General features: G+C 40.1%; 1 protein-coding gene across 8 annotated transcripts in view; it reads right to left on the minus strand.

Moving 5' to 3' along the window:
• The window catches only part of LOC105934177 (plakophilin-4), a 117,723-nt gene that overhangs the window by 90,293 nt on the left and 601 nt on the right, over window positions 1-26,829 (minus strand). For 3 of the 8 annotated variants that reach the window (XM_036139417.1, XM_036139422.1, XM_036139421.1), the window contains exons 1-2: window positions 12,551-12,686; window positions 4,045-4,178 (exon numbers count right to left, since the gene is read on the minus strand). In XM_036139417.1, the coding sequence (XP_035995310.1) occupies window positions 4,045-4,178; window positions 12,551-12,557 (141 nt within the window). In that variant the 5' untranslated portion in view covers window positions 12,558-12,686. Of the gene's footprint in view, window positions 1-1,506; window positions 1,641-4,044; window positions 4,179-6,918; window positions 6,940-12,550; window positions 12,688-26,829 lie in introns of those variants that run through there. The other 5 variants (XM_036139418.1, XM_036139423.1, XM_036139420.1 and 2 more) reach the window with 5 other exon arrangements.

Genomic DNA, 26,829 nt, shown 5'->3' on the forward strand with positions numbered 1-26,829 from the left:
TATAAAATAATATCTATGTAGAAACTTTTGATTTGGATTTATGCACATATGGGTTTTACAAATATGCAATTAGCCAAAACATTTAACAATAAGTCAACGCTTTGGACAGGCCAGCTCGACACTCAATCGGAAAAGTTGTGGGCAGAACAGCAAAGGTGTGTGCGAGCACGGCGCCCTACAAACCTGACACCGTTACATCCGTTTTGTCAGAATGAGCAAACATTTAAAAAATCTATCGTCAAAATACTGTATTTAAAAAAAAAAAAAAAGACCCAAAACCTTTTACCCAGGTCATTTGGTTTAAAAAAAAAAAAAAAATATTAAGGAAATGTTTGTAAACCTTTTTGAGGGAATTTAAATAGTCCTCAACACAAAATCCTTCCCCTAATTATTACAGAAATAATCTGAGAAATCAGGAGAACTTTAGTCAGATTTAAAGTCAATGAAAAAGATGGTTATATGTACATTTGTATACAAAGTATGAAAAAAACTAGTCTCAACTGTATGAGTTTCAGCTGAATTACTGATATAAATTAGCTTTGGAAGGTTTATTCAGATGCACATTTATGTTACCATCTATTAAAGAAATGAAAGAAACAAACCAACAGCAGTTAAAGGTATTTTGAACGACAACAAAACTTAATTACTTAGACAAGAAACCTGAGATCATAAAGGCTGAATCCACATCCAAGTCTTCCTGAATTAGCATCCCACACAGCCACTAATTTAACTACACAGCTTTAATTACAGTAAAGATAAGAGATAGAAATTACCAGCTCCACGACTGTCCATAAAACACCCCTTACGGCTGACTTAAGTCTCATTAGGACACTGCCACTAATGAGGGAGTTTGCGAAGTTAATTCTGAAATATAATGCAGTCCATTAATGCTTGTGATGGAAAAATGTTATTTGAGGTACTGAAAGGGAAAAATATGCAGCGCACAGCAAGAAATGTACTGACTATTAAACATTTAAAAGAAATCACTGCAAATGTGTCATCCATGAGGAATTAAAAGGTAGGAGGGAAAGACGTGTCCAAGCAGAGAAACACGCTGGGAGAATGAAACCATAATATGTTGGTGATTCTGTCCTTGTTTGGGCATCTTGGCAAGCCCTGCGCAGCTGTTACTACAACGGTGACTGAAGCAGTTGTTTGAAACAAAAAGAAAGAGAAATACAAAAGAAAGGGCTTGGTAGGGGAACTGCAGGGCAGGATTTTTTTTCACATTTACAGGCAAAGAGAGAGAGAGAGAGACAGAGAAGAAAAATTAACAATTATACCAAACACCAAGTAATTTTTCGCCTGCGCCCTAAAAAAAAAAAAAAATAAACGCACATGGCCTTTCGCAGAGCAGTCCTGCATGTTTACATCAATAAAGCGATCCCTGGAAGGTCTCCTTCTCAACAATCACAGGAAAGCCATCAAGCCAGAGAGGGGGGGAAAAAAAAAAACGCTCTCCCGTTCGCCAAGCGTGACCGCTCACAAGTTTTCATTTCTACTCACCCTTTATTTTCCTGTCCAACTCCGCTCTGTCCAAACACAGAAGATCGATCGTTTGACTCAACCGTTCCAATAGGAGTCCCTTTAACGTACGGCTTGAAGCACTGAGTCAGTCATTCAGAAAGCAACAGACGACTTGCTCTTCCTGCTTGCCTGCATGGATATCTGCTCCAACCGGACGAGCAACTGAGAACTACTCTAAGGAAGGACGTGACATCGACAGGTGCTCCCTCCTTCCCCTTCCTTTCCTTGCTTGTGTAAACAACAGCAAGTTTCCAGCAGTAAATCTAAATGGGTCTGAAGGCTGCAAATAGCTTATTGATGGAGTCAAACTTATGATAAAGCTTCGTTCAAGTGAACTTCATCTAAATAACTAAAACAATCACGAAACAAGGGAATTAAAATGTTAAACAATGAATAAAAGTTTTGTTGTTGTTGTTTTTTTCCTGGATAATATCCAGAGCGGAAATGTCAGGAACATGGAAGACCGGCGTGATTCTAGAGAGGAAAGGAAAGTGTGTGTGTGTGTGTCATGTGAGCATGTGTGTGCAAGACCAAAAGGGAGTGTGCATGAATCACAAAGAGTGAGGCAGAAACGGAGCGAATCAGAGGCCACGTCCCTCCTGGAGCTCTGAAATGCCGCCACAGCTGAGCTTCCTGGTCATCCGCTGATAAAAGCCAGACTCTGGCCGCGGGCCGTAAACAAACAATATCTCGAGTCAAGATGGGTCCACTTCGGAGTTTTGAGAGAAACAAAAGTAACACTAGATGAGTATCGAGACCTGCAACGGGGCACTGGGAGGCGGAAGATCAGCTCCTCCAGGTCTGAGGCCGTGGTTCCTGACCTCAGACCTGGAGAGCACGCTTCCTGGAGGAGTTTAAGTATCTCAGGATCTTGTTCACCAATTACGGGAAAACTAGCAGAATATCAACGGAGAGATCCGAGCAGCTAAACTGAGGCACTGCGTTAGAGATGGGGTGATGAGCTAGGTCAGGGGTGTCAAACATACGGCCCGCGGGCCGGATCCGGCCCGCCGAACAATTCTGTCCAGCCCTGTGGCTAAATGCATTATCATTATAAAAAAAACAAAAAAAAACAAGGCTTTTTTTTTCTGTGTCCTGTCTGGCAATGTGGCAATAAGATGCCACAAAGAGCTCATCAGATTTGACTTTCACAAGTGGACAAGATAAAAGGAAGAGAATGATAAAACAATTATTGAAAAAAACATGCACTTCGTTTAATTGAAAATATGCAGTTCCTATATTGTCCACGAGGGGCGCTGTGTTTTAATTAGCAGATTAAGCTTCAGGTGTGGAAAAATTCAAATCATTTCTTAATTTTTATCTGTTTGATGTATTTTGTCATGCAGGGCAGTGTTTTTAAGTTCCAAAAAATGTGAATAAATGTTTTTCAACATTGTATAATCACTGTGATCAGTTCTTATGCATAATGCACAAGTAAATGTTTAACTGAGTAAAAGTATTGTTGAAATTGCACATATTTTTCTTAAAAACGCTGAGGTTATTCATAATATATTGTGTAAAAGTGAAATTAACTTAATATAAAAATCAACAAGTCCACATTTATTAGTTCTATTTAATCTTGCAATGAGTTTACTCGTGTGGCCCTCTTGAGATCAGATTAAGCTGTATGCGGCCCCTCAACCAAAATGAGTTTGACACCCCTGAGCTAGGTCATCTTGTCTCCGCTCAGTTGGGCTCCACTGTGTTTCACCCTTGTTGGTTTTCAACAGGCCCGGTAAGGCCTGGTAAGGAACTGTAAGGTTGCTTAACGTCTCCTGAGGGTGGCTTTAGCCCCACCTCCAGCTGTCAGTGTTGTGCACCAATAACCATTAGTGTGCGACATTAAGCCTATAGAAATCTGTGAGAAATGGTGAAGAGTAAACAAGTAAATTAATCATTATAAGCAAAATCATAAAATTAAAATAAACATTACGTTTGTATTGTTGTATAAGCAAGAATGTAAGAATGTCTTGAATAACTGGGGGAAGGCAGAGTGGTCCCTGTTCAACGTAAGACAGCAGGTACTATGTTAGAAATGTAGATAATGCGATAATCTGTCACACAGATAAATCCCGATGCTTCAAGCCTCACCACACCATCGTAACTGAAGTATGAGGGTGGCAGAATCATGAGGAGAGGCAGCACTTCAAAACATAAATGGCATCCTGAAGAAAAAAAACATTACTGTAATAAAGATGCACCTCAATATAAAATGGGTCCTCCAAAGTGACATTGACCCCAACCGTACCAATCAGGTCCAAATGCCCTGATCCCAGTCCAGTGGTGAGAACACGTTCTCCAACAACCTTTAATCAGTTGCAATACCTCACAACAACAAAAAAACTATGAATAAATGAGCAGGAGGAAATGCACATTATAAAATGGGTGAGTCACTAAACAACTTAACAGCCAATAAATGCCACTGTGCACACATTTTCATAAAGTCTCCTTCCTTATAATACGAGATAAGGCATGAGTCAAACAGGATATGAGCATTTTGAGGAGGAAAAACCAGACCTGCTCTTTGACGGAGGCCAGGATGTTGTTGGCAGTGCTGTCGCTCTCCATTTTGCGGCCAGCTGAACTGTCGCGGATGGTCACCAGAAGCCCCTCCTCGGTCACTGGGCTCTGCTCAGGAGCTGGCATTCCTCCTGTACAGTCATAAAGAAACACACGACGCTGTGGTCACCGCAGTCACTTCAGCTCCGGACCTTCTGCACAGCGGAATCTGCACAACAACACATTAAACTTGACTTAAATCAACCCGTGCCTGTTATACACTGGCAAGTGATGCCGGGAGTTGACCATTAGTGGCCACACGCCACACTGATGCATACACAAACACACACCCACGCATGCCATATGGCCACAAGAGAGAAGGACTGTCAGGGTTTTACATCTGTGATACGGCAAATTAATGCCATATGTCCTACAGACAGAATGCAACTTAAACACGACTTGTTAGTGAAATAAAATTGCATAATAAACACAACGGAAACAATAGAAAGTGAGCTTTACTAAGGCCGTTCTTAGCATGTGGATGTTGAGGGTATGGATGTGAATGTTTGAACGCCGATGCAGAGGTTGCAGAAGATTAGTGAGAGTACACTGCAAAAACAGAACTAAAAATAAGTAGAATTTTCTTGAAATTAATGTATTTGCCCTTGATTTGAGCAGGTAAATAAGATAATCTGCCAATGGAATGAGTATTTTTACCCCTAAAATAAGATAATTAGATATACAGCACTTGAAATAAGATGATGGAAATGAATTGTCCCTATTTTAAGTGCAAAAATCCTATTCCATTGGCAAATAATCTTATTTACATGCTCAAATCAAGAAAAAATACTCTCATTTCAAGAAGATTTTTCTTATTTTTAGTTCTATTTTTGCAAAAGAAAAAAAAAAAGATGACATGCTCCTTTCTGGGCTTCCCGTCCTCCAGTCGAGGGTTGCAGAATGAATAGTGATGCTCTCATTAGACCACCATCAGCTGCCAGAGAGAGTGAAAGAATCTCAAGGTAGAGCCAGATTTACCAGGAGCAGCAAGACGGAACGGTAAAAACCCAAAGGAGCGGGCTGTGAGAACACAGAGGCCACCTAAATATGTCCAGTTAGTCATTGATAAGCAATGCATGAAGCACATGAAAGGTTCGCACACACTTAGAAGAAATGGGACTCCTTAGGTCTTCTGGGAGTCTTGTCACCTGAAACAGCATGGGTAATTCAAGGTGTCCGGGCGGTCCGGGGTCAGGTGCCAGCCCGGCTCTAGAATGACAGAATAATGTCGTGCTGCTGCTGCTGCTGAGAGGTTTAGTCCATGCAGAATATTCCAGGAATCTCCCCCCGTCTGTTTCCCAGATTCCTTTGTTGCTCATTCATAGTTTTGCAACAGCCAGATCCCTCCCGCTCCCACTGCAGCCTTCGAGTCAAGGACAGAGCGATTCATTTCCAGAAAACGGAGCAAACAGAAGCAACAGACAGGGCTGGCCAGGACCTAAAGCCAGCTTAGTTAAGGTGGACAAAAGTCTCTCTTTTTTTCTTTCTTTTTAAATCAAAACTATGAACAAAGCAAGGTGAAAAAAAAACTTTATCCTCTTTCCCAAAACACTTCAAGGAAGGATTAATGTGTCTTTTTGACTCCTCCGTGTGTTTTGTGAAAGCTCCCACACACTGCGGGTGGGTGGGGGTGAAGTCTGCCCGCCTTTTTAGGCCCCTGGTAAAGAGCGGTAGTCCCAGCCCCCCCATCGGCTGCCTCGTTTAGGGGTATGCCAGCTTCATGGCATACCCCTAAACAAGGGGGCGACCAGCCAACCACTGGGCTTAAAAGCATAAACAATACTCAGAAATGACTTCTGCCAAGCAGATTAAGAAGACGGGACAAATAATTTAAAAGCGAGAAACATCACTTTAATTAAATTACTGAAATCAATGAACTCGCCGATGACATTGTCATTTACTGAGATGCGCCTGCACTGTTTTAGCGGTCACTGACTCGCTGCGTCTGAAGGAGAACTTCATCCTTTACTTTCCAAATATCTCCAGCTGAAATAAACAGACTTGTAAAGCATTGTCATTTGCTCCAAATGTCTGTGTATAAAAATCAACATAACAATAAAAGCTACAGATAATAAATGTTATCTTAGCAACTTTGGCTTTTTAATTTTTTTTGCTTTTCTGTTCTTAAATAAACTCAGGTAGATCATGTTATACATTTCTGCTACAAATCTTACCGTCAGTATATTTTAACGGCCCAAGCCTGATGACGGATAAACACAGTCATCATACGCAATAATATTTACATCACAAGAGAAAATGACTATTACCACACATGACCTTTCTGCGATACGACATACATGTCAAACAAAAGCCCTGCAACACAAAAGGAAAAAAAAGAAAAAAAAAAGATACTTGTACAGGAAGAATCTTTTATCAGAGTATTTACCTCTAGTCTAAACTACGATTTAAAAATGTGGACATTATGCAAATACTAGAAGACTAAACTGCAAAAACGGAACTAAAAACAAGTCACATTTTCTTGAACTTACTGTATTTGTCCTTGATTTGAGCAGGTAAATAAGATGATCTGCCAATGGAATGAGTATTTTGATCCCTTAAATAAGATAATTAGATTTCCTGCACTTGAAATAAGATGACGGAGATGAGTTGTTCCCATTTTAAGTGCAAAAATCTTATTCCATTGGCAAATCATGTTATTTGCATGCTCAAATCAAGGACAAATACACTCATTTTAAGAAAATTTAACTTATTTTTAGTTTTGTTTTTGCAGTGTAAATAAAAACAGAACCAAACAACATGAAGGAATAAGTGGCGATTTATCCCAAGCGCACTATTAAGCAAAGAAAAAAAACCAACTATGACTAAGCCTACCTTTTAATATTCTCGATTTTAATCACATCTTGAATAATTTTAGCCCCTTCGTTTCAACCTCTGGAGTTCCTCAAACTAGGAATGAAAACCAAACAGCAGCTGCCAGCCGACCAGAGTCCGGCAGACCCAGCACACTTGCTCTGCAACATTTCTCTTTGCGTTTCACCCCGAACACGGAGGGGACAAAGCCTCGTTGAAAGGCTGCCAGTTAAAACTTTGCTGCTTCCTCGGTTCACAGCAGTCACCACCAGTCTAAAAAAAAAAAAAGTAGGTAAGAAGCTGCGGAAGCGAGCCCAGTCCGTTCAGGTTTCAAGGATGTCCTTAGATTAATATCTCGGGTTCACGCTGTCCGCTTCTCACTGTAAATATGACCTCGCTCTGGGGCAAAACATCACGGCTACTTTCTTCCAACAACACGCACGAAAAGAAACTAAAACTGAGGAGGAGATAACTGAGAACGCCAAACTTTATTTTTTTCAGTCACATATTTGTCTGACTAGTCAATGCTGTAAAGTAAGCACTGAGTTTAAGTCAGAATTGAATCTCCCTGTGTAGTAAAATAATCCTCAGTCTCTCAAGAAAAGTTTGACCCCACCCTAACTAGCTGCATCACATGATCTGATGTGCTGACCTCAGACTTGGCCGCTCCTCTGAGCTTCTTATGCAACCACTTTTTCTGCAGAACCGTCTCCCCATCTAGAAGAAATCTAGAAGTCGGTGTTAGTGTGAGAAAAACAATTATTGTTCCACAGCAGCACTGTAGCATAAAACATTAACATGAGCTACATGTCCCGTTTCCCCGCAGACACTGGAATTACCTTAAAGGAGAAAAAGCGGAGAGCACATGGCAACTGTTGCAACGCGAAGCGGGTCAGTGTGCACATTTCACCCAAAAGGAGAGGCTCAGCCAAGTGCTGCGTATTTAGGTGAGTGACAGATTTATTGTTCTAAAGCAGGAAAAAAGTGTTCTCTGTCAAGGTGAAAGTACAGTCACTGTAAATTGGACGTACATGCTTTGCAACTTCCAGTTGTCCAAAACATTTCAGTCCTCATCATGTCTAAGTTACAGTAACTACTAGAACGCTGTCATTATTTATCAAAATTAGAGCCTAGCGGGGGGAGTGGTGACCCAGCGGGTTTTATAAGCAGAGCTCTTTTAAATTCTGCACAGCATCTTAATCAGGTGGAGGCGTGGTCTTTGGAGGGGGAAGAAATCATATGCAGCTTCTTTTTAGCCATTCTGGTATGGATATCGATTCTGATTTTCATACTTGTAACCTTGACCTTATCGGGGCCAGGTCTCCGCTCCTGAATGCCTTCACACCCGACACTGGAGAACATTTATGCAGAGGAGCTTGACTCATAACACATAAGGCAGAATGACTTGATTACAACACAACCTCGAGGCAAGAACCTTCGACTTGATGCTTTGTTTAAGCTACATGTCTGGATACTGTCCGGCAGTCACCGTGTTACATTACATGCTTTACAATGCGTTTACGTTAAGCGCAAAGGAGAGAGACGGAGGATAAGCAGAAGGGAAAGAATCGGAGAGAAAAGAAAGCAGGAGGTTTGGGATGATATCAAACACAAAAACTGGTCATACCCTACGGTACATATGCAAAAGCAGCTGTGACAAAGAATAAGTGGGTATGATGGATAGATGCAATGACGATATCTGTAGTGATAAAACCTCATTTTCCTTGCTTCTTCTTCTTTTTTCTTTTTTTACAAATCAAGAGTTTTCCTGGCTTCAAACCATCATTGGATGAAAGAAATACTTTTTCTATTTTTCTTATCCAGCTCCACGTACATGATGAAGACCAACGATCAGAACTATGAAAACAAGAGCCTGTAACCATAGCTGCATCTGTACAGAGTTCAGGTTTTATATGCATGGAAAATATTGTTTGATGGGTCTGCAAAATAAAACCAAAAACATAGTTGGTATAAAGGTTTTGTCAGACATTGGTCTATTCATCATGGCCTTTCTGAGACCCAGACAGAAAAAAGGTCATGTCATAGTGACTTCAGGACTTCCCGGTTGCCTTTGAATGGTCTGACTAAAGTGGGAGAAGTGAAGAAGCCGACCCACTGACACTTGTAATTCAGTTTGAGTAATCCTGAGGTCTGCAAAGAAGGGGATAAACTGCTCACACTCAGGTGTGCAAAGCCTGTGGAGAAGTACCAAGAGGGCTCAAAGTTGTATCTATTACAGGGATTTCTAGAAAGTACTGAAATGTGGGCCACTTCTGTGAGAAGAAACATTCAGTTTTGGACTTTTACTGGAAGTGCAAAATTGCTCCTGGTGATTTACAGACTAAAGACTGCTGGGTAAAATCTGTACTGTAGTTGTGTAGCAACAACAAAGGTCTACAGAGGAATACAGAGGTTAGATAATGAAGATAAAGACAGAAACGCAGCTCCTCTGTTCTTGTAAAACATTACTTTTAAAAATCAAAGAGTTAAATTTGTTTTATTTTTAAATTCTGAATTTAAAAGCTCTCACTTCTTGTTTGTACGTCAGCTGGAGACAGACAGGCTGTAAGTTGAATTCATTATTCTTATTATTGTCTGACATGGATGACTAGTCTTAGAGAACATGAGCGACACTGAATAACAGAACGAAAACAAACCTGTTAAAAACACATGTACATCATGTACACCTGAATGTAAAGTCTTTGACATAAAGTTAAAGAGAGAAATGTACGCTAGGAACGAGTTTGAAAACTGAAACTTCAAGATGGAAAACCTCCCTAAAAGCATTTTCTAAACATTATTACCAACACAATTTTTTCCACATTATGAATCTTTATATGTGTGTTAGCATTTATAGCAGTGCTGTTAATGTAGCTTTTCTATGACAGAACATTAACGCATTATATGATAAATCAAAGACTATCTGAAGTGGGTGTTCCTAGTTAACATTCAGGAGTCAAGCAAAAATGTAAAAATTTGTGACATTTTTTGTAGGGTTAGGACGTTTAAAACAATGAAAGGCTGTTTAACTGGCTAAATCTACCAGTGATACTCAAAAGAAAAAACACAGCACTTTAAGCATAATAACATGCCAATTAGTGCATCTATGAAGATTAGCACAGACATGGCTACTGTCCAGAGGAGAAAGATTTTTTTTTTTTGCTCTCTCAGGTCTGAATTGTGACAAGCTGGTTAGAAACTCCAAAATCGGATTATTTTCCATAACTAAAAAACACCATGTGACCACAACCTTTCTCAGAGTGGAAGCTGCCAGAGAGTGAGGAACACTCAACTTTAGAAAAATTGCCATCTTTTAGAGATTTCAGCTTCATCTGGGATACATATGGAACATATTCTATTTAGAAACCTTGGCCGACTTTTGAAATTTCAAAGCTAAAACTAGGGTTTTCATTCATAAGAATTCAGATGTAATGTTAACCATGCTAATGTCAACTTCATAATATTTTTTATTACAAAATATCGGGAGATTGGAAATTGGACCCAAAGGTCTGATATGGATTTCTACATGAGTCATTTTGGATTTTAACAAAGTTTACATTTATGCTAAATCTGCTACAGTGATTTGTAGTATTTTGCAGCACTAGCTAATGCGCCAAAAGAAAAAAAGACTTACTTTTGTTACCAAAAACTATGAGCCAACATGGACCGAGCCTTAATAATGTGATAATGATGATCAGCAAAAGTTTAAACGAACATCTCAGAGAAGGAAATACCAAAATAAACATTAGTTTAACACATTCATTTTAACAATGAAGGAAGTTTGCAACTACTCTGGACATGTTGGGATTGTTTTTAAATAAGTAACCATGTCCAAATCTCTAGGATGCCAATGGCAGCGCAGTCTATTTAGGAAATCACGATTACATCAAAATGTTAGACTCTATTAGCCTTTGTATGTACCTCTTCCTCCAGAATAAGTTGTGTGATAGTGCAGCCACACTTAAACTGAGTTTTACTATTTTTAATCAAAGAAGAATGATTATAGAGACAAAAGTTTAAACTGAGTCTTATGTTAAATATTAGCATGGCTCTCCTTCGTTCACTCACAGTCTGAACGATCTTTTAAAGACCTTTAGATATCGCTGGACTTCATTCAAAACACTAATAATCCTGAAAATAGCCAACAGTGATTCTTCTTCTCTCAGTTACAACTTCCATATCAAAGAGTGTTGTCAGCACGACCTGTTTGTTCTTCTTATGGTCTTCTCATTGATCGGAAAAGGTTTAGATTTTTGAGGATCTGACCAGCTGGCCTGGCCAACCAAGTTCAAAATCACCAGCAGTATTTTTGGCTCATATTTTATTAATCGCTGTTAGAAATGGTAAAATAAGTTTACCAGCTGGGACTGACGGCCAATAAGTACTCCAAAAGAACAAAGAAATTAGTCCGTTCACCTCAAGAACAAAGTTCTCATTGGGAGGGTCATCTCATACGTCACAAGAACTAAGGTGTAGAACTCCCAGGATGTCTTCATAGGTATCCGTATCTCCTACTGCAGCACATCCATTTCATATTTCTCAGACAACATGCAAAGAAAAACATTCTGCCCAGAATATGCATCAAGAGCAAATAGCAACAAATCCTAACCAATGTAGCAATAACAGCGCAATGTTAGTTTGTTTTTGCAGCCCCTGCTTGGGAGAAAGAAAAAGTATCTCTGCACTGGCAAAGTATCTATTGACTTTTACAATGTAGCTTAAAAAAAAAGGTGTACAACGGATGTTGGGTGAATTCTGAGTAAGAGGTTTTGTTTTGGCATATTTTCATTCACAAAGTTTGTTAAACGTGGTATCTGTAGCTGTGCCGGTCTCTTTGGCTGACTTATTAGTTTACCCTGGCTTTAAAATGTCCCAGGCGGAGAAGCTGAAATTAGTTTTTTGGAGTATCTTAAGCTTTAAACCGTCAACACATTAGTCCCTAAACTATAGGGGTGTATAAAAGAGTTAAGTTAAATTGAGAGCAAAAAGTGGCCTGGTTTTAATTTTTATGAAAGACGCAGATGCTTTTATGACTGCTCCTTAGAGCTATTTATAGTGACTAAGCAGCCTTATATGTCATCAAAAGAATATTTGGGAGAAATATACTCTCAGCAGCAGCAACAGTCTCCCACAGCAAATAATCACTCCTTTCAAAACAGTGTATTGACTTCCCTGATAACAGTAACAACTTTGGTCCCAAAGCAGTTTACTAAGATGAACTGTAACCTACTGCGGCCACTAAACAAAACAAATATGCTAAAAAAGGGGATCATTCAGATGAGCAGTAATGTTTGCAGGCAAAACACAAAAAAACTCTGAAACAATTTTGGCAACCCTATGCTGAGCACGTCCAAACAGATAGCCAGGAAGGAGTTAAAAAAAAAAAAAGCAGCACGTAACACAATATTGAGTCTTTTCATGAGCAACGAACCTACGCAAATTTCCTCTAAGGAGGGTGATAATTTATCAAAGCACGTGGTGGAATTGCTGGCAGAGAAACAATCAAAGAAACAGGAGCCTGACACACCCGAACGCAAAAGGAATGCTGAGACTAGAAACAGTCGGAGACGTACACACAACCACTCTATCAATGATTACCCAGAGCTTGTCCTGTAAGCCGAAAAAAAAAAGTCTCCTTTAAATAAACACCTACCTGTCATTATGATCCTTGTCGATCTAGGAATCAACGGGGAGAGACACGAGAGCCTGTGCGGCTGCGGTGACAACGCTCCTCAGCATCATCACCTCTTTCTCAATAACGAGAGGAGGCTAAATGAAGCCACAAGATACTGCACCCGTGCTTATCTCCCACGCTGAACCTCACGCCCACGAGTGTTGCAATAACCTGAGGCCTATCTGAGCATGTGTCCACAGGGTGGGGCATGGCCCCGGTTAGCAGGAAACAGTCACTCCGCAAGCCTTACGGATTTCTTCTGTTTCTGAGTTTTGGTTTCAGATCATTAACCGATCATTAACATCAGACAGATGCTCCAACTAAACCTGCCTAAAATATTGTTTCTGTTATGAAAGCGACAAAAGCTATACAAACAAATTGGCCCCTCAACCTAATGGCAGGTTGAGTCTTTAAGTGTTTCTGATAACTGCCCTTGCGTCTTTACATCACAGGGATTTTGTCCATCTCTTTGTTGTTGAATTGTTTTGATACAATCACAAAGAAGGGTATCCGAGAATGAACCGACTGTTAAGGGTCAGGCCTCGGCATCTCAATCGGAATAAAGCCCAAAGCTCTGCTTGGCCACTCAAAAAAAAAAACTTATGTTTTTTTGAGCCGTTCAGAGGCGGCGCTCCAGATGTGCTTTGGATTGTCCTGCTGCGTAACGCAGATGTGCTTAAGCTCACCGACTCCAAAAAGGATTTTCTGCTTTATAGAGATGAATTCATGGTTTCATTAATTACAGCAAGCCCTGCTGGTTCTGAGGAAGCACAACAGCCCCGGGCCATCACGGTGCCACCATGGTTTTAGTAAGACGTTGTTCTGAAATGCTGTGTTAGTTTTACGCCGGGTGTAAAGGAGCCCACGCCTTTTAAAAAGGTTCCACATTTGTCTCGCTAGTCCACAGAATAATTTCCCAAAAACTCTTTGGGATCACCGAGCTGTTATCTGGCCAAATCTTATGTAGGCCTTAGGGTTCTTTAGGGTCAGCAATGATTCTATCCTCCTTTGGAGGCCATTTTGGACTATTTATTGTTAAATCAAGAACAGTGTATTAAATGTTCTAAGGTTTCATTGTGATCTGCTGCATCAGTTGTTCCACATTTTCTCTGTTGGCGAACAATGGACCTCACAGTGATTTACTGAAGTCTCAAAGCCGTATAAAGAGTTGTGTGAGCCTTTTCAGACGATGTTAGCAAATGCTTCTCACATCTTCTTGAATTTAAGTAGATCGTTCAATCATGTGTTGCTTGTTGAGATCTTCTCACCCACTTCATGTTGCCAGATTTATCTAATTTACTGCTTTATTGTATGTCAGTGTTTGGCTAGTAGAATATGTTTTCACATTGTGCTATTTGGTTAGCTTTTGTTCTCTTAATGGATGAAGTCAATATTTAATGACAGCTTCTTGTTTTTACAGGTTATCTTTGACTGATACTGAAAATTAATCTGTTCATCTGAAACAAAGGCAAAAAGAAAAGAAATCTGTTAAGGGCAAACACCCTTCCACTGCACTGTACCAGTCTGCATCCGAACACACTAATGTACACAATAGGAAGGAATGTTTACTCAAAAGAGGACGTTGGAAAGATGACAGCGCTCCCTAACCGTCTATGTTTGCACTGTGCAGCGGTGTATCTTTCCGCAAACAAATCCCAACAGAGACGATTTGCCTCTGAAATTATTTCCTCCCAACAGTAGGTCACCTAACGGTGGAGCGGAGCGGCTCAACGTAAGTCTCGTCAGCTGTTACCGACGCGGCACCCGCAGCAATATGCTGTGACAGAGTGAGACATGAATTATTCTGATTGCATGCAAATCCCTTAAATAGAATCCCAGATTGAGCCAGGCAGACATGCTTCATCCTGTCGCACATTGTTAGTTAAATACGTTTAATAGCCTGATGCACTTCCGCGTACAGTCACAACGCCAAACCGCAAGAAACTGCAGCAGTGAGGCTCCCTAATAGGGAATTATAGTATTAGATTGGGTTGTGTGCATTCGCGGAAGTCATTAAAAGAAAATTATTCGTTTGTTAAAAGATGTGCTGCAAGACTGTTGTCACACGTATTTTGATCCTGGTTTGAGTTGTTCTTCATTTAGACTAATTTAATAGTTCAGCAAACGTGTGCTTATTCAGTGTTTTATTGAACCTCTGCACTACACCTGCTGTGTCAAACATTTTTCATATACAATAAGTTAGTGGTGATGCATGTTTGGATTTTTTTTTACCACATTTTACATTTCTTTAAAGGAAATAAATAAATAAAAAAGAATCTTCCCCTACAGTTAACTATTGAACCGATGAGAGCCATTCGTATATTCAAACAGCAGGCAATATCAATACAATACTGAACTGTGACTGGAGCTTTTTCCCGATTATATGAAGCTGTATGGGGACCCTCCCCAACCTGTTGCTGAACAGTGACAACCAGCTGCTTCATAAGCACTTTTCCTTGCCCAAAAGAACACAAATTTGATTGTTTGAAAATATTTTGTATGGTCAGAAAACCAAATGTCTCCACCTGCTATTAGAATTAAAGTTTAACACTGCCTTAAAACTATGTTTGGAAAGCTACAAAAGCTGTAAAACCTTTTCACAATTTTGTTTTAAAAATGAGCATGTCCACAACAAGTAGAGAAAATCTCCAAGCAGCCTATGCCTAGCTCGTCTTTGGTCACCCTAAATAATTCATGTTTTGCACAGAATCTGATTATAATCGTAGCAGTTCTAATAGAACGGTAAATAATAATTTTGGCCTTGCACTTAATAACAAACCGAATACCTTAATTTCCTCCCTGTGACTAACGCTCTCAGTCAACAAACTGGCAAAATCACTTCCCTCTACCTTTAAATGCTGCCCATTGATTAAAAAAAAAAAGCTTGAACTATTTGCTTCCATTTGGGCCTATTTTGAAAATACTCGCCATAAAACCACGAAAGCCAAGAAAAGCCTAAAACTTTTAATTTGATGTGTCTGCCTGCAGACAAGGGAGCTTTGTTAAATGTGTGTGTTTAGGAGGTGGAAAGCTCGTCTCAATCCAGCAGCTCCAGCTCTACAGAAGAGAAGGATTTACTGAGAAGTGGGGGAAACAATCCAAAATAAAGTTTTGAATAGGTATGTTGTTATTGTATCATGGCCACACCCATGTGTAAAATACGGGTTTATAAATGTGTGGCAGAAAGGCTGGGAAAAGCCATTATAACAAAGCTCTGGGATATTTTGGGGGGAAATCCTTTTAGTCTTTCTGCACTGAGATGCTAAAATAACATTTATTTCTTGGCAAAGGAACGCCTTTTCGTTCATGACACTCACCAGACCGGACATCTGTACAAATACACTCCGGTCTTGCGACTTTAAGTCTTGTAAAAGAGTTGTTTAGCGTACTGAGACAACTATTTAAAGACAATAGTGATAAATTATCAAGATTGCGAGACTGAATTCTTTTGTGAGGACGAGACATGTACTCCTGAACTTTTGTAAACGTGGAGAACAAGGAGGGAAAGAGAACTCCCCGTTCTTCAGACATGTCACGAAAATGGAAGAACACAAATAACCAGACGTTCACTGTAGACCAGACCAGGCATTTACTGGGGGTTTTGTTATTTTAATGGATTATTATATTTTCTGGCACAACATCTCCAGTTAGCTGTTTTAACACTTGGCAAATGCCCTGTCCATTTTAGGTGCTGTTTTGCATTGATGCTCAGTGGATCTGATAAGGCAAAAACAAACAAAACAAGCAAGAAACTGGAGCCCTCCGGGTGTTCTTTCTAAAAACTCATTTACATCGGCGCTGTCTACTCAATGCCCAGATCGTCAGATTAGACAACCTGTGGTTATGGCTGTGCTGCTGTTCATTTAAATAAGCAAGCAGCTCATAACGGCACCACAAAGACATAAAAATGAACCCAACCGGTGGTGTGCCATGATCTCCCTGACACCGTCTGAATCAGCAACAGTGTGGTGAAGCTTAAATGTGTAGAAAGAGTGATCATACCATTTTCATAACTTTATAATTAATATTTTACACCATAAGGTCAAGTTTGCCAGTTCTTTATCACACCCAATTAAATTGTTGTGGAGCTGCATTATTAAAAATGAGATGCTTAGTAACAAAAGTGTTAGCAGGAATCTGATATTTTCACCTTTTTTTTTCTAATCAGAGCTGCTCCTCCAGAGATGTCTGAAATTACTGTTATTTAACCTCAGAGAAAGAAGACATAAAATTGTATTAAGCATTCTTCTTCACACGTTCAATCTTGTACTCTGCAGTTTTATCATGCAGATCCCTTAAATGTTTCAAGCAAAAAGCCGGCCCTCATATCACTAAGAATATCAGAGCTCAAGAACACCCTTATTCCTGAAAGGGAAGACGTATGTATATTCGCACAAGCTAGATACATTTCATTTTTTTGAGGAATATGTTTTTATCAGAAATGTCCCAACTGCTGGTTTGAGAATGATCCTTTGAATCCTGCAAAGACATTTAGATACGAAATCTTAAGTGGAAATTTGAACCAGAAATAGCTCCAAAGATTTAGAACTCCCATTTAAACCAAATGAGGGTATCCAGTCTGCATGGACACAGAAAAACAACATGAACTGCATTACATAAACTCATGGCAAAGTTAAGTTGAATGTATATTTTAAGCAATATACAAATATTTTAAAAAAAAAAGCTTCTCTGTTACTTATGTGTATGACAGAAAAACAGCTCAAGGTAGTGTAGATTTCTCCTGTCCAACAGAACAATTCCAATATTTTTTTCGAGAAACTGAAAATGTCAATAGCAATGATTAAAAGTAGGGTATAAAATAATAAGATGAGATTGATAATAGATGTGGCACAAGAGGCAGGATGAGGGGGTCACTTTTGACCCCCTCATCCTGCCTGGGGGTCAAAAGTGACCCCCTCAAAAGGCTCCCAAAAAGTTTGAGCCTTTTTATAAGACGGAGAACAGTTTGCAAACAACAATGTGAACATTAATTGTATTGTTGTCTGGGTTTATTAAAAAACTTAAGTAATTGATTCAAACTACTATTTTATTTTACACTTTGAAATACTACTACGAATGTGATTTGCCCTAAACATACTATTAATTGAGAATGCACCACTATTAATCCAGACAGTCCTGCAAATGTTTAGGGAATTCAGTTCAGTCTGACAATTGTATTTATGTTTTAGAACGTTTCTAATGTCACTGAATTGTATTTGAAGTTCGTAATTGAAACAGACACTTTCTAAGGAACTAGAGTTTAAATGTAAAACTTTATTGTGTTAATTTTTAAAACCATTCAATACAGAAAAATACATCATCGTACATTTTTTTGTCCATATTGCCTGGCTCTAGAGTCGGTTTATTTTCTTACACCAATTTCATCGAGAAGTTATCGAAAAGAAATACATTTCCAAAAAATCGAATCTAATAGACACATAAATAAAGTGTCACCAGTACAGCTTGTGTTGTTTAGTGTGACCTGTGGCAAAATCAGACTTTCCCTTCAGTCGAGAAAGGGACTGAAGTGGCAGAACCGTGGAAGTAAATACAGTTTTATTAATAATAAATATAATTCTTCAGTAAGTTGATTACCAGTTCCCATCCATTTTTCTCATTCTTAGCTGTAGTTTGATTATTCCTCATCAATGTCAAATAAATGTTAATTCTGAGAAAAAAATCTTCAATGTCTTCTTTAAATTTGTGAAAGAGATCCCTGAATGAATCGTCCTTCAGGCTGATTTGTGATAGCTTATGAAAATGATTTATTTATGCGCTTTAATATAGTTTAATACAGCTCTACCTAACCGAAGAATTAAAGTCCACCCTAAAATGAAAAACACTTGACATTACTCAAGGCTACTGAAGCACGTAGATCGAGGTCGAGCTTTATACCCAGGCTTTTGCTAGGATGAGGGCGAACACCCTAAAAGATGGTGCCAAGTAAAACATCAGAGCTTTTTCGCCAATCTAATGGGACCTGGACATCATTTTTGTCGCATTTGTTGCAAGTTATTCAAACTTATTTCTTTCCTACACAGCCTAGACTTGCAAAGTGAAGGAACCAGTTCTCTAAGGCTGCAGGTTTTCTTGCCTTGATCTCTCCCCGTGTCACTTTAGACAAAGGCGACAACAGCTACGCTATAAGCTTCGATAAAAATGCATCCCACATTCACATTTAAACTGTCCAGCAGAATGTAAAGCTTAGCAATCTATAAAATGTCACTTTAAATGCCACGTGCTTGGACTGAATTCATTTGCTCATATTCAAAGTCAAGAAATCCACCTTTTTTCTGAGGTAATTTGACTTTGTTGCAGTCATTTAAATGCCTTGACATTTAAAAAGTGAATCTGTTATGCAAACAGGTGAGGCATGTAAATCCTGCACATGGACATGTACTAAGTTATTAGCACAAGGTGTGTGGTCACCAGAATGACACGGGGAAATGTTATCATGCCCTGACTAGGGTTGTCATAATCAGAGTCTTGCTCCTCTTCTTTAGTTGCAGAGGAATTTGCGGCTAAAGTGGCTATTAATAAAACGAGTAAAGGTTAATTAACAGTGGACCCAGGCTAGAGATGACAATTAGACCAGAAACTAGTCAGAGCTGGTAGCAACCTACCCTTGTCAACTGTAGCTGATCACCAGAGAAAATATGATACATAATTACCAGGAACACAAACTGAACAAGGCTGCTGCAAAATACATCCCTATAGACCAGATCAGGGGAAAAAAAACAACCTTAGAATAATCCTTTATTTGTCCCTCACTGGACAAGCAGGACATTTATAGGCAAATGGAAGCACACAGAAACAAAACGAAAAAAGAATTATCAAAAATATATACTGCCCAGCTGAATTAAAAAGGTACATATTTCGATAAAAGGGTTAAACAAAAGTGTCATCTTGTCTACTGCATGACAATAAAGGTGGCAGGAAATATTTTCATACGGTAATTGATATGCCTTGCTCTGACAACCGACAACTGTCTTCAAACAATGTTGCTGCAGTCTCAAAAATGACACAGCATCAAGTTTGTTGTTGTTTTTTTAGTTTTGGTATCAGAATGTTGCATCCTGACGAGCCAAACTCTGACTAAAACACCGACACCGGTGGACTCAGGGTTTAGCCAGCGCATTGCAGCATGACGGGCCGTTACGCTGAAAGTTTTAAAAAATTATGCTGAAATTACACCGTTATGCCCTCCGATTAGATTTCCTTCAAAACGCGCAGACTCTGACTAGCGGCTCCCTCCGAGGACCACCGGACTTGCAACATCGAGTATTCACGCAAGATCATATATACCGGAAATCTCAACAGCAGAAACACTAGTCGGTGTGGCAGCAATCACAAAGCTGCAGTCGCTGCCCGATCAAACTCAAAGAAGATCGGCGCCTCGCTTTTTTCCCGTACTTTTCTGCTCCTGCCATGGGAGTTTATACTGTTCACATCGTAAACATACTGTTTACGTTGTGAACAGAAGATTTTACAGTAAAATTTTGCCCAAATTTTGTGTTTTACTTTGTCTCACTTCCTGTCTGGCAGAAGAAGACCCCTGGTCCACCTCGACTGGACAGTGGGTTCGGACGTCAAATCGAATCTGGTGTGTTATAGCCCTAACAGCACCCCTCCTTTAACCACTAGTAAAAAAAAACTACCTTTTGCCTGGGGAAATAATGTGAAGCGTAAGTTGAAAAGTTAAGCAAGCTCCCCTGCTGAGGCAGACGGGTTGAGATACACACAGAGCCGTTCAAACATTTAGCTGCTCGCCCAACGTGTCCTTCCACTGCCGCCGTTCACATCAGCAGAGACGAGCGTCCGTGGCTCAGACTCAGCATGTCAGATCAATGGGGGGGCTGTTTTACTGGACAAAATTCTATTGTGCCTCTAATCTCTGAAAAACGCTGACATGCTCTGGGCTCTGTATTATCTTTAGCTATCAGGAATCTAAGCAGAGCATAAAAATCTGGGACTCTTCCCATCTACATATCCAGCTGGATCAACAATCGGCCTGCAGCCACGCATGTCAAGGCTTAATGCCCACACTTGCCAAAGCATGTCTAACTGTGACATATTGATGAGTCATGGCTGTTTAATTTATTGGAGCAAATTTGGTCTCTTTTCCTGACACAGTCAAAAGACCTTAGAAAAACCAAAGTTAATTGCTTGGAACAGTTTTAATAGCACATTGCTGAAGCTAAAGTATAGCTTGTTAGAATTTAAGAAAAGAATGTTTTCACATTATAGCCGATGGATATAACTATGGAGATTCCTCACTTTACTACATGTGGTTTTAGCTCAGGGGAGACCAGATGAAGGCTTTCGAACCAAACCACAATGTGGAATGGAAAGAACCTATATTTGCTGGATTTCATCACAAAAAGTGATTTATGTGAGTTATGATGAATGTATGTGCTCACTGGGTTGATTGCTTCTGCTACTGTTCTGTGATCAGTCATCTTCTTCCCACGAAAGCTATATAACAAAGTTGCTCAGCCAACTTCTTAGACAAGATAAATGCACACAAACATCGCCCAGACATCTCTCCATTATTCTGCAAACCATCAGGAAAATGTCTTTTAGCTGCTGCTGTAATACGGTTTTTCATACCTCCCCATTTCATATACAGATGCATCTTAATAAATTAGAATAGCATTGAAAAGTTAATTTATTACAGAAATTCGATTAAAAATCATATAGTTTGACATGTGTGTGTGACACGTGATGAAACAAGTTGGTTACGTTACCAGACTTTGTTTTTACCGGTTCCTTGCAAGTTTTACAAATCACTGTGGTTTATTTCTGTCAGACTGGCGAACTAGTAAAACCCCGTTTTGGGACCGTTTCCTCCGCCGCTCCTTGCTGCGACATATTCACGGGCTCTGTGTTGTGGTTTGAGAGGGCGGCGCTTTGTGACGGCGTGCCTGGGTCCGCGATTACGATTGGTTGAGAGTAAGTAGTGACTGTAGCGTCAACTAATATGATAGGCTGAAAGGAAGGAAGGAAAACTCTCTATCGAACTTTTATCGACCCTATTTTTTCCTATCGCGCCACACGTCCATCGATCGATATATATTGTTACTGAATTATCTTCCAGCCCTAGCATCTCTATCCAGAACAGTCTCATTCCCTGGGTAAAGCCACTCCTGAACCAGCAACATTAGGGGAGGGGAAAAAAACTGGACTGTTGCTCAGCGCTCCAAAATCCCTTTTTAGATGGAATTAACTTTTGTATCTCATTTACAAATCAAGGTCGTGAAGTTTAGAGGAAGAGTGAGCAGGCACAGAATCTAAGTTGCTTGAGGCCCGGTATGAAGTTTCATTGATCATTTGTGTAGATGCACTGTATCTTTTTCAGGTCCAAAGTCACTGCAGCCATCTACCAGAAAGTTTTAGGGCACTTCATGCTTCCCTCTACTGACACGCTTTATGAAGATTCTGATTTCATTTTTCCAGCAGGACTTGGCACTAGCCCACCCTACCAAAACTACTGAAAGATGCTTCAATGACCATGGTATACCTGTACTTTTTAAACACCAGAATCTATGCTGTGTTGCCAAGAGGAAGCTTTGGGTCAGCACATCCAAAAATGCTGACAAGCTGAAGGCTATCAAAGCAACCCGTATTCCCCTGTAACGTCAGCAGTACCAAAAGACCATCACCACATTGATGCAATAATTTATGTGAATGGAGCTCCAACCAGGTCCTTATACCGAACAGTACATGAACATACATTCCTGCACTAAAAACCTGGCCTTAGGTCATTTTCTATAAGGATTAACAATACTTTGGGTTTACCTGTAAGCCATTATCATCAAAGTGAACATAAGTAAAAGGTGGAAATGTATAACCGTGTCATAAATATGTTAAACATGATTTCCAGAGTTTACCCAAAAATTTAAAGGAGATCGGTGACCTTGTGGTTAGAGCAGGGAGGCTGCAAGTTCCCAGGTTCGAATCCCACAGGCTGCTGCCCTGGGTCCCTGACCGAGACCCTTTATAGGCTCGACACGCGGGGAGCGACAAACGAAAGCGACTAATGGCGTTTATCGCCACTGCGGTAAAGACCCAAATCGTGCTGTTGAATTGCTTGTTTCACAGAAATTTTACTGGTTATGAAATCGGAGGGCTTTTGATATTTTCAAAGCAGTCCGTGACCGACAAGGATGAAGAGTCGGAGCATATTTCTGGAATTGACTGAAATCTTGCTTTTGTGTCTACTCTACAAAAGAAAAATACAACCAGGTTCATCCTATGTTACAGACAAGGACACAGCATGGGGGATATCGTCATTTTAAGGGTGCACCTCGCTGCTGATCCAGATAAATGGCTGCAGTGCAGTGCTGATCCGTGGGGCTTCAGTGCCGAGCGACGGCGACAAAGGTTGAACATTGCTCAACTTTCTTGTGTCGCATTGCAAGTCCGCGTGTGCACGTCTACGCGTGGGAGCTCAAAATTTCACGTGCACGAATTTCGCCATTTGCTTGGCCGAAGGAGCCTCATCGCCTAAGTTCCATAGGAAATGAACGGAGAGGGATTGACGTTGCTCCCTGTGTGTCGAGCCCATTAACCCAAATTGCTCCCTAAGGGATGGGTTATATGCTGGGGACAAATTTCATTGGAACATATGATGCAATGATTATGGTTATTAAATAAATAATCTTTCATTTTACAGTTTAAATAATTTAGATGCACACTGTATCCCCATGGTGTGTCCATAGTTTTGCTGATACACTGATATAACAATAGATGTAGCAAAAACTGGGGTTTTAAGGGTTCACACTGAATTTCTCTTGAATAGCAAAGGGGGGAAAAGGGTTAATATTCCAGCACAGACACAAAAGAAACTCACCATTTTGTTTCCAAGCTTACAGGCTATGAGGTGGGGAGTGAAAATACTTTCCCTTTCCAAAAAAAAAAAAAAAAAAAAAAAAAATGGGGGGAAAGGGAGAGAGAGGGGGGGGGGGGTCTTTTTGATTGTAGCTTAAAAAAGGAAATCTGACACGCAATGTGGGGCTGAAGGATTAAGCCTTGATGTTTAGCCAAAATTGAGGGCATAAGGATCACAGACCTGCCAAAGATTACCAAGCTATTCAGCTCTTGTCAGTTTCCATTAAAAAGAACTCACCGTGAAGTCTGGGTCAAATAATCACACCGGCGACCTTTGGTGTAGTTGTGGTTTTGTCTGCTGGTTGTTCTTTATACAAACAATACTTTTCCCAAGCACGTAACGGCGCTAGCAGAAGCACTTCACGTTGCTCTCCGAACAAATCAGACATTCGTCAGAGAAGAGCAACGAACAAGAGGGAGTGTGACAAAGTAACCTAGATCATGCTGGACAGGAATACCTCTGAAAATGACAATAAAAAAAGCAAAAAACAAAAAAACACTGCAAAACGACAAAAGACTGTGGAGCAGTCTGACTCGGCCTTGGCGTTTGGTTTCCAAAGAAAACCGCCCCTGATAGTTGTCAGCTGTGAGGCTGTGTGTAAGCGGTGCAGTAACGCGAATCACGAGGGGAGGGTCTCACTGAGAATCTGTGCTTCTGACGGGGAGAGGGGAAGGGAAGATGACTGCAAGAGACAGCGGACCATCCCAGCCTCCGCCGTTGCCAGAAAGCCCACTTCCACAGTGGGCCCCCGTCCGTGGGGCATGCGGATAACCCGTCCACTCCTGCAGGACAACAGCAGAAAGCTGAGACAACGTTGCCTTTCATGCGACAGTAGGAGTAAGGAGATAAGGACTCTGAATCATTATCGAAATGAAGAGCCCTCATTAGCCCGAGCATTTAAATGACGTTGACGTTCTTTTAAACCGTTTAAAGCTGGAAAATGAAGTGGGACTGCGTTGCTTTTCCAGCTGTTGCTGTTTTATTAAAACGCTTTATTCTTTGTTTAATAGGAGGGGTTTTACCGTTTGTTGGAAGACAGAAAAAAAAAAAAGCAAGAAACGGCCTCCACTTAATTGAGCTTACATTATTCACTTAAATAAATAGTAAAAAAAAAAAAAAACATATTCCCACAGCTGTGATATCTTCTTTTCAACTAAACCCATGGATGTTAATGTCAACAGAAGCTTGTTAAAAGCCGTTGTTAAAACTTCTGAAGTGAGACGCCTTGAAATATGTGGCTGACAAAAGGAAGAAGAAAAAAAGAAAAAGGAGAGATAGAACATGGAGCTGAGGGAAAGTCAGCTGAAGCTTGAAATAAGGAAACTTTTGTGTGGGAGCAGTTCTGGTTACCGAAAAAAATACAAAATGTTTTCCCTTTTAACAGCTTTTATGCAAATTAAACATCTCTAATGACTATGCAAAGTTGCTGCACTCAGCTCAAATAATGGCAACATCAATTTTCTTTGGGAAATTGTCCTTAAATAAGCGAGCGTCCATTCTGAAAATTCATGACTTTTTAAAGCTTTTTAGCTTTATTTATTGATTTATTACTTTGGCACCAAATACCCCAACAACCGTAGACAGATTGCTTCCTAACCAGGATTTATGGACAACGTATTAATGCTAAAGAATCAATTAAAAACTCAACAATGTATTTAGTGCTGCCTGACCCTTGTGTCCCATAATACAAACCAAATCTAATCAATCCTTTTTGTAAACACAATGACTAATTAAAGTAATTTAATCAGGCTTATATCAAATTTGTGTGGAACAAGTTAACATTTGTCTTTATAATATATCATTTACTAATGAGTAGACATGGAACAGTTCCAGGCATGGAGGTATACCTTGAGAAACGTGGGGGAGTTGAAAACTTCCCATCCCACCAGCCCTGCGGGTTAAAGTCATTTCAATGTGATGTCGGGAGAAAATGTCAGTGACCGTAGACAGAAACAGCACAGTGCTACCCCCCTCCCCTACATGTTGCTGCAGGTCAGCTGGTTGACTGAAAGCCCCTACGCTTTCCTTCGATTACAAGGAATAAGAAATTCCCATTTTTTCGTACCCCTGTTTAGTGTAAAACACACAGCGTAATGTTGTGGCAGCTAAAGGAGTGCCGCCCATCACAGATGCTTTTCAAACCCACCTAGACACCAGTGCCTTTTTTGCTGCATGCCACAATGTAGGCAGTTGCTGCTTTCTGCAGAGAAACGATACAATTTCCTGGTAACAACCTTGACCTTTTGGTTGAATAAACTATTAGAAGTCAAGTCCAGTGATATTTATTCCTACCACTGAAAAAAGTCACAATCAGAGGACTGGAGATGCAGAATACTAGGGGGGAAAAAGACATAGCGATAACGACGTCGACTAAGACTAGCTCACGTTTCCTCATTACTCTCATTCACTTCTCTCATCCCCATGTCTCCAGCACTCTCCTTGAGCTTCCTGGTGTTGGTCTCTAAGTTCTGGATCAGTGATGGGCGATGAAGGTGGATCCAGGTGGCCACTACTGCAAAGAGGAATTGTAATGCATTGCCGCTGAAATACCGGAGCCCTCCAAATGCTGTGTCCAAGTAGTGGTTTTTGCCACCTTGCACTTATTGACATTAAGATCACAGTAGTCACTCGATATATTTTGCACGCTACAGCATTTGTAGCGACTTTCGATGCAATATAAGAAAGCGTAAAAGATAAAAGCGTAACCTTGGGTTAAAAACTACAAATTTTGTGGCTTAAAGATTTGTAAAATTAGGACAGTAAATAACCCCCGGGACTTTAGATTTTAAAATTCTGTTAATTTCTTCATTTTCTAACTACATCTATGATGACTTGGAAAACTCTTCATGCTCTTGCAAAATAAACCACTTGTTTATTAAGATACCTTTTCTATATACATGTTATTCATAAAGTTTGTGAGCGGATGAAGACTTAGTTGAACAGTGGCTACCAAAGCAACTGAGCTCATTAAGTGGCAAAATAAATAAACAAATAAATAATCCTATGAACGTGGCATCCTTTTCTAAGACTATAACCCTTAGGTGAATAGCATGAGATTTGAGACAATTACCCAATTAGGGCCGCGGTAAGCAGGCTACACCTACATGCATTAGGTTAGGTAATTAGACTTTTTCCCTGAGCAGTCACGGTGGCAAACAAAGTCCATTATCTTAAAAGGTCGGTTTTCTGCACAGCGCAGAGCAACGGGAGACTGAAGAAACGCCCCTGGGTAAAAAAAAAAAAAAAAAAAAAAAAAAAAATGCAGATTAGGGTAATTAAATATGGCGTAGCCTGAACGTAGCGAGTAAAACGTGGGAGTTAAAAGGTAAAGTCAATCTAGCAGGGAGGGGGTGGCAGGAGGAATTAG

Source organism: Fundulus heteroclitus, chromosome 7 (assembly GCF_011125445.2).
Source record: "Fundulus heteroclitus isolate FHET01 chromosome 7, MU-UCD_Fhet_4.1, whole genome shotgun sequence".
Classification (NCBI taxonomy): domain Eukaryota; kingdom Metazoa; phylum Chordata; class Actinopteri; order Cyprinodontiformes; family Fundulidae; genus Fundulus; species Fundulus heteroclitus.